The sequence below is a fragment of the Balaenoptera musculus genome, chromosome 2 (assembly GCF_009873245.2).
Source record: "Balaenoptera musculus isolate JJ_BM4_2016_0621 chromosome 2, mBalMus1.pri.v3, whole genome shotgun sequence".
Lineage (NCBI taxonomy): Eukaryota > Metazoa > Chordata > Mammalia > Artiodactyla > Balaenopteridae > Balaenoptera > Balaenoptera musculus.
The window spans coordinates 100,162,005-100,170,903 of NC_045786.1; the positions used below are offsets into that span (position 1 = coordinate 100,162,005).

An 8,899-nucleotide genomic window follows, 5' to 3' on the forward strand; every position below is an offset into this window, starting at 1 on the left:
GCCCAGGAATATTATGTTTGATTGAGCTCCCTCTATGTGATTCTTCTTATTTAAAAAGATTTAATTTGATTCAGTCACAACTTATAAACTACCAAGAACCAAGCAGGGACAGCAAACCTTTGTGAATGGCAGAACATGTATTCCTCTCTCTCACTTTGTGAGAACTTAGGGGCTGAGAGAAAGGAAAAGATGGGGCGTGTGGCATGCAGGATCTTAGTTCCCCGACCAGGGACCAAACCCGTTCCCCCTGCAGTAGAAGTGCAGAGTCTTAATTGCTGGACCACCAGGGAAGTCCACAAATGTCTATCTTGGGCTGAATGATTTACCTGCAATATCTAATTGAATGCTTAGTTTAAAACTCACACCAATTAAAAGATGAGATATCTGTGACTCAGAAAAGCTAAGTAACTTGCTCGAGTTTATCCAGTTTGGAAGTGACTAAGTAGCTATTTGGCCAGGAAAAAAAGTCAGTAAAGACAATAGAACATCATCTGAGCTTTTGAAATTGTTGTTACAGTATCATTCAAATAATTAGTCAATCAAAAAAAGTTTGTTTAAGTCAAGGAGTCAGCTTTTACAAAGAAGAGATTGTAAAGAATGGGGAGGATTTCCCCAAGAAGTGAAGGTCTTCAAGTTAGTCAAGGGAAGAATTTCATTATGAAGAATATAAATGTCAGTTTGTAATAATAAACTATTCACAAACATGGAAATATGAATGAAGCATCTGAACAAAGGCATGACTAAATATTGCCAGGGGTCCAATTATGCAACAAGCCAACCCTCCTTGCTTCTTTTTAGTCTCTATGACACCATCAATTCTTTCTGTGGCAGGTAGATGCAGAAGCACCTGCAGACCAGAGAGTGCCCCCTATAAAGGGGGGTGAGCATGGGATTGTACTCAGGTTGGCACTACATAAAGTACACTCAGTTTTCTAAAGATATGTGGTGATGAACTGAGAAGATCATTCCATTATTTTCCTTCCCCAAACCTTTCTTAAAGCTTCTTTCACATCCTTGTTTCTCAAAGAGTAGATAAGGGGGTTCAGCACTGGGATCACCACTGTGTAGATCACAGCAACCTTGAGGTCTTGGGTCAGGGAGTGGCTGGACCTGGGGCGCAGGTACATGAAAAGTGTTGTGCCATAGAAGAGGCACACAGCAGTGAAGTGGGAAGCACAGTGGAAAAGGCCTTGAACCTGCCCTGGGCTGAGTTCCTTCTCAGGATGGTGATGAGAATGAAGAGGTAGGAGACCAAGATGGTGAGGGTACAGCTCAAAAGGTTGAAACCAGCAAAAATGAAGAGCAGGATTTCACACAGCAAAGTGTCCACGCGTGACGGAGACAGGATGGGCGCTCCATCACAGAAGAAGTGAGTGACCACGTGAGCACCACAGAATTTCAGACTAAAGATACAGCTCGTGTGGATTAGAGAACTGAGGAATCCTGCACGGTAGGAGCCCACAATCAGAGAGGCACAGACCTCAGGAGGTGTGGCAGTTGGGTAGAGCAGGGGGTTACAAATAGCCGCATAGCGGTTGTAGGCCATGGCAGCAACGAGATAGCACTCACTGGTGGCAAAACCCGCATAGAAAAACATCTGAGCCATGCAGCCGGGAGAAGAGATCACCTTCCTCTTGGTTAAGAAGTTCACCAGGGTCTGGGGGACAACTGTGAAGGAGTAGCAGAAATCCGAGAAGGAGAGGCTCTTCAGAAGGGAGTACACGGGTGTGTGCAAGGTGGCACTCAGCGTGGATCATAATGGACATGATCAGATTCCCCAGCAGCGTGATAGTGTACATGCCCAGGAACACCATGAAGAGCAGTGTCTGGAGCCAGGGGTCACTGGTGAGGCCCAAGAGCTCAAACTCAATCCCTTGGCTCAGGTTTGCCCCTTCCATATTTCTCCAGTGCTCTGTGGTGTGGAAAGAGAGGACCACCAGAAATGAGGTGAAACACACAGGGGCTCTCACTGGTTTCGTTCTGCCCTATGGACAGCCTTCTGAAGATTGTTGATAGAACTTTGTCATAGAGAAGTTCTCCACTACTTGGCTGGTTGGTTAGTTAGGAAGCATGACTTGAGCAGCAATGGAAAATATAAAAGAAATATACACAGTTTGCTCTCTTAGGGATCTTAAAAAATTCTAAATAATGAAACAGTTACTTACCAAGTATTTATTGACTGTCTGCCATATGCTTAGCTCCATGTTCTTCCTGTCAGGAATTCAAGAGTGTCTGACCTCAGGAAGTTTATATTCTAGAGACAGTATATTTTGTGTTTAGGCACACAGGCTCTGGCGTCAGACTGCCAAGGGTTCCAAGCCGGGACCTCACTACTAACTAGCTGTGTAAACTTGGGAATGTTTCTTAACCTCTCTGATTTTCAGTTTTCGGTAAAATAGGGATAATAACACTAATCTCAAAAGCTTGTTGTAAAAATTCAATGACTTAATTCATGTAAAGCACTTGAACAAAGCCTGGCACATTGAGAGAATGTTAGCTTTGATTATTCTTATTGGAGAGATAGATCTAACACAAAACTAAACAACAATAAAATAAATAAGTGAAACAATGACAAGATTTGGCAAGCAACCTACCGCCAAACAAAATAGACAGAGACACGTGTACTAAGCAAGAGTGACTAAACAGGCCTTCAGAGGATCCTGAGTGTTCTAGAGGAGTTGAAGGTGGTTCATTGGCTCAGCTATAAAATTGCCTCTCAGAACTTGGCCCAAGCCAGGCACTGCTATGGGCTTTAAAGGTGATGGGGGTCAGGATGTGGAGAGATGGGGATGGTGTAGGGCTGTAGAGAGCAGGCTGAGACCTTGCACTCGGGAGCATCAACCAAAGGGAAAATGCCACCCATCATTCACGAAGTCACCATCGTTTCCAGTGAGTAGAATCACCTTGTTCTCAAGGGCTGTTGGGCCAGCAGGGAAGGAACAGCCCCTCCCTAGGATTAGGGCTTTGTAAAAATGCCTTTTCTATTCAGAGAATGAATAAAGCCATGATGCATCACCTAAGCACCACACTCTCTTCTGCTGCATTGGCTGCTCTGTTCCTGGATTACCTCTGGGCTCTGGAGTCAGTTAAGTACCCTGTGCTCTTCGGTGAGAATCTTCAGTTGTGAAGATTTTGAAACCAGCAGACGTGATTGGGGTAGGATAGAAAGGGACAAAATTGAGCCCCCTCCTTCTGCCTTGAGGAGAGTAAATGAATAATACAGCTGTGAAAGATGTTGGGAGGATTCCAGAGAGGAAAGAGCTGTAATGAACAGGCAAAAGATTCTAGTTTATCCCACTGGCAGACTTTCCAGAATCAGCAAAATGCCAGAGCAGCGGAAGACTCTGGACATGTGGATAACTAAATTTACCTGTCAAGTAGGTAATGAAGGCACTATGGCTGTTGATAGAACACTGTGAGTGGTGAATGGTGACAAGAAGAAAGCATTGTAATGCCCGAAGAGGTAACATGCCCTAATGAAGTTAAGACACAAAATACGAGGGCAAATTTGAATACCAAATTGGAGCCTCGGTAATTTCTTTTAGAGCACGTGGAGCATGACTGATTTATCTGGTCACTGAGGTGTAACATTCAGCCATTCTTAACCCAACAGTTTCTAGTTTATAATAAACCCCATTATTGCAGGAATGTGGACAGCCCTTGATTTGGGTTGCAAATGTCGTTGGCCCTATTGGTGTCAAAAGCCAACTCAGCTTCAGGGCAAATTACAAGGACTTCAAAGAATTAACTGTAAAAATCCCAGGATGGAATAATTTACAGGAACTTCAAGAAAGTTGAGGAATTGTTGTTAAGAGTGAAGTAGAACTTCTTAAGACGCAGCTTCACATCTTCTTCCTCAGTTGACTGTTTCATTGTGGGTAATGGGTCTGCAAGTACCTCTCTGATTAAAAGAATGGACAAAAGCATGAGAACTTGAGCAAGAGAAGAGAAGGAATGTGGCCAACACTCAGGCAGGGAGGTGGGTTGGAATAGGGTAGGGTAGGGTAAGGTGGTGGTTAATACAATGGGTAGCTGATCAGAGCCTCTGATTTATTACTTGCTTTAAATCTACTCTCTCTCTTCTTCTCCCCTTTCCTCTCTCATCTCTCTCCTCCAACCTGCACTAAATTCAAAACTATTCAGAATATAGTTAGTCAAGCAAGAGATTGTGGAGAAATTGACATCTCTGACAGTCTTTCAAAGGATGCTGGAGTAACCACTATTTCTGTTGGCTGCAGTTTGTACCTGTGAATGAAAACGAGGAAGAAAATTTGAGTGGTCTTATCATATGGAAATGGATTGTGGAGTGGAGTGTTTAGGAGTGAGAGCAGGTGCCTGGGGCCTGTAGATGAGGGAGAAGTAAACAAGGGATTTTATTTCTACCTGCTTCTTTGCCCTCCTCCTTGGGCTAGCAGAGTGGGAGTACAACGGAGAGCTGGCAGTCAGAGGGAGCAGCCGGTATCTCTGAGCAACAATGATCCGAAGCAATGGTTCGTAAACATTAAGGTGCCCTGCCCAAGGTTCACTGGAGAAGTTTGTTTCTGTGCAGATTCCAGGTCCCAACCTCAGAAAATGGGAGCCAGTAAGTCTATAGCCAGGCCCCCAAATCTGGTGAATCTGAAACAGGTGGTTGCTGAACCATACTAAACACTGAACCATAAGAAACACTAAACCATGGGGTAACTTCCCCTGAGCCACATATAAATATCCTTTCTAAGTTGCTAGAATTCTCCATGTCCTGGAAAATCAGATCAGCCTGTGGGGTAGGATGGTTGTCCTGGACATTCTCTTCCTTCCAGAATACGTGTCAGTAGTTAACAGTTCCCAGAAATCTGAGTATTACTTGGTGATAATCAAACACCAGCGAATTTCCTCCTTCAAGGTTGCTTGAGATGTCCTTAAGCAAACCATTTAATTCCAACAAAGCATGTGAGTTGGTGGCAGAGCTGTTGCTCTGGGATCAGAACACAAGCCTTCATTAGAAAAACAGTAAAGACAAAGCCAGACTCATTCGGTCCATAGACTGAGTCTGGGGATCAGAGCCTGCTACTGACATTAACCTCTCACGTGGTGAGGGGAGGGAGGCAGCCCCCTCCCTGAGAGGCACTCACAGCCGATCCTGTACTGGGAAGAGACACCCCAGAGCTATCTTTTCCCCTGGGTGGCCCATCAGGTCACAGCTGGGGAGGACGATGTGTTCATTGATGAGGGCTTAGCAGGCAGGTTAGGAAGTGAGAATAACTGGCCCCATGTAGATCCATTAACGTGTTTGCAAAGTTACTAGCTCCTCTGCCCTTGAGGAATCTGGTGATTGGGAAACTGGAAATGAAGGGAGTGGTTCCACACCAGATCCCTGACAATACACTGATCATTAGCCCCAAAGGACTTCTCTACCTCAACCCCAAACTGAACTCTTGTGTAATTATTATCTGTATTTCTTCTACACTGGAAAACCAAGTTTTTACAGTTTTTCTTTCTTTTATTCCAGTTACCCAATGTACACTGGGACCTAGATTACAGCTGAGGACTTCTATGCCCATCAAGATCATAATAAAATTAGAGGTATGTGATTTACTTAACAAATACTCGGGGATTTTCTAGGGATCTTTCGGTTATTGATTTCTAATTTGATAGCATGTGATCAGAGAACATACTTTGTATGCCTTGAATGCTTTTGAATTTATTGAGACTTGTTTATGGCCCACCCAGAATATGGTGTATTTTGATGAATGTTCCATGACCACTTGAAAAGAATTATATTCTGCTGTTGTTAGGTCAAGTGGTCTATCATTGTCAGTTAGGTCATATTCCTTGATAGTGTTGTTCAAGTCTACTATATCCTTTCTAATTTTCTGCCTACTTGTTCTATCAAGAGTTGAAAGGGGAGTATATTGAAATCTCTAACTGTAATTGTGAATTTGTTGATTTCTCCTTGCTGTTTTTCAGTTTTGCTTCATGTATTTTGAAATTTTGTTATGAGGTGCATAAACATTTAAGATTGTTATGTCCTCTTGATAAATTTCCCCACTTACATCATAAAATGACCTTCTTTATGCCCTCTAATATTTTGGCTCTGAAACATACTTTTCTGAAATTAATACTGTCACTACAGTTTTATTTTGATTACTCAGCATGGTATATCTTTTTTCATTTCTTTACTGCTAACACTTTATTCCCAACTTTTCTGCACCACTACATTTGCAGAATTTCCCCAGGCAGACCTGAAATCTTGGTCTTCTAGGGTGATGATATGCCTGGAAAATTGATTTCAGATGTACCTTGACACACAGTAAGCATTCAGAAATATTTGGGGGCTTTATCAGAAGAGCTGGTATGGGCTAGGCAGAAATCAAACGAACCCTGTGAAAGGCAACTTTGCAAAGGATGGGATGGGAGCCTCACCCCAATCAGATGGTACCATAGGCAGCCTTTGTTGAGCCCTGAAAGCCAGAGATAATTGTCACTTTGATAGAGTGCTGCTGTATCTTCTTCTCCATGCAGGTATCTTTATTCAGTTGATTTCTCACATCCTTTACTTACAGTAAAGGAATTTTTGCCCTTTATTTGCGTCTGTTAGCTTGTTTCACATTAAAATCACTTTGGGGAACCAACAGTCAAAGTTTCAGGCGTGTGTGGCTTTTGTAAACAGCATATATCTAGAATATTCTCTTTTAACTAATCAGAGTATCTGTTTTTATATAGGTGAGATTTTGGGGTATTGGTTTTTTGCTTTTCAACTTTTGGGGCTTTCAGGTATATTGAATTTGTTTTATTTCTCACCTTGAATTTTCCATTTATCATACTTTTTCCAATTTGCTTCCCTCCCCCACCTTCTGATCCTGTTCCTGTTTCCTTTTGGATTAAGTTTTCTTTGTTTTGTAATGTACGTTTTCCCCCTTCTACTGATTCCTCTATTTCTATTAGTAGCTATCCTTAAATATTTAACAATAATATTTAATTTAACAAAGTCTATCAAATATGCTTAAATCCATAAGTTCATGATGATATTTAAATTAATTGGTCACTGGATTAGTTATCTATTGTCACACAACAGATTATCTCAATAAACATTCATTTTCTTATACTTTTGGAAGTGACACAGTACTGTAATTTTTGCAGTATCCTCCTGGTTACACAGGTCAGCCCCATTCACTGTGGGAGTGGACTACACAAGGACATCAATACCAGGAGCTGAGAATCACTGGGGCCATCTCAAAGACTGGCTATCATAGTCCTCCCTCTGGCCCTCACTGATTCATGTCCAACTTACACATGAATATACATTCAAAATATACTCACCCCCTCCCAAGAATCCCAAAAGTCACGTTCCATTACAGTATCAGCTCAACGTCCACAATCACATCATCTAAATCAGGTACAGGTATGGATGAAGTGCATCATGTGTGGTTCCTTACACAGAGTTTCTTGAGTACAATTCCTCTCAATCATAAGATTGGTGAGCTAAACACACAAGTTACATCTGGCTTCTACACATACAAAACACATAATGGCAGGACAGGTATGGGAAAACCACTATAGAAAAAATGGGGGGTAGGGGAAGGTGGGCACACAAGAGTTACTGAGTCACAAAAATTCTAAAATTCAGTAAGACACTTGTTGGCAAGTCCTTGATTAGGACTCAAATCCTAGGAATAATTCTCTGTGGCTCTTGGCTCCACTCTGAGATTATAGTTCTGCCCACTAAATTATCCTTCATTTTATATGAAAGCTAGCCTGTGTTTGTAGCTGAGTAGTTTTCTTAGCTTGCTTCCTGTCTGAAGGAGTTTGGGGATTGAAAGGCTTCTCTTCATTTTCTACTGTCTTACAGTTCAAGCTGGTGGTGATTCTGCCACCATGACATTCTTAAAAACTTAACAAATCTCTCTGAGATAACACTCTACCTTGAACCTCAGCTGAGACTGCTGAGGGCCTACACTCTGAAGCTTCCTGGAAATCCTATCATTTGTCTGAACTGTTCTCTGAGGCACCGCCCTGGATCTTCCTAAGGTCTTAACGAAACATTTTACTGTCACCCTCAGCTTCATCTTGATTGATTGATTGATTGATTGATTGGCTGCACACAGCTTGCGGGATCTTAGTTCCCTGACCAGGGATTGAATCTGGGCCCTCGGCAGTGACAGCATGCACTCCTAAGCACTGGACCACCAGGGAATTCCCAGATCACCCATTTCATTAGGTACATTTTCTACCACCTACATTACTGTAACAACAGAGTTGCTAAACTCTCTGCCACTGCATAAGATGGGTTTTTTTTCTCCAGTTTCCAATAACACTATCCTCATGTTTATTTAAGTCCCATTGGCAGCCTTCTCAAAGGCTATCAGAATTTTACTAACAGTCTCCTCAAGGCCTTTTAGACTTTCACTGATACTTTCCTCAAAGTTCTTTCAGCTTCCTCCCACCGTACTGTCAAAGACATTAACTTTTTAGGGTTTTGCTAGGTCAACGTCTCACTTCCATGTACCAAAGTCTGTATTACTTATCTATTGCTGTGTAACAAATTGTCCTAAAATTTAGCAGCTTAATAGAACAATAAACACTTAGTATTTCACATCATTTCTGCTGGTCAGAAGTTTGAGAGACCTTGGCTCTCACCACCAGGGAAGTCCGTCAGGTGGATTCTTAACCACTGCACCACCAGGGAAGTCCGAAAGAAATTCTTAAAGAACATAACTTACCAAAACAAAGAGGAAATAGATAATCAAAATAGTCCTAAAGCTAATAAAAATTTTTATCCATTATTGAAAATTCCCGGGACTTCCCTGGTGGCACAGTGGTTGCAGCCCTGGTCCGGGAAGATCCCACATGCCGTGGAGCAACTAAGCCTGTGTGCCACAACTACTGAGCCTGTGCTCTAAAGCCCATGAGCCACAACTAC

The 8,899-nt window shown here is 42.3% G+C and overlaps 1 protein-coding gene across 1 annotated transcript; it reads right to left on the bottom strand.

Moving 5' to 3' along the window:
- Positions 1–962: 962 nt before the first annotated feature.
- On the bottom strand, positions 963–1,979 carry LOC118891153 (olfactory receptor 5AU1). Its single transcript, XM_036844813.1, is given in 3 exon segments — positions 963–1,180; positions 1,183–1,747; positions 1,749–1,979. Coding segments are annotated over 3 exon segments (933 nt in total). The 5' UTR covers positions 1,899–1,979.
- Positions 1,980–8,899: the final 6,920 nt, after the last annotated feature.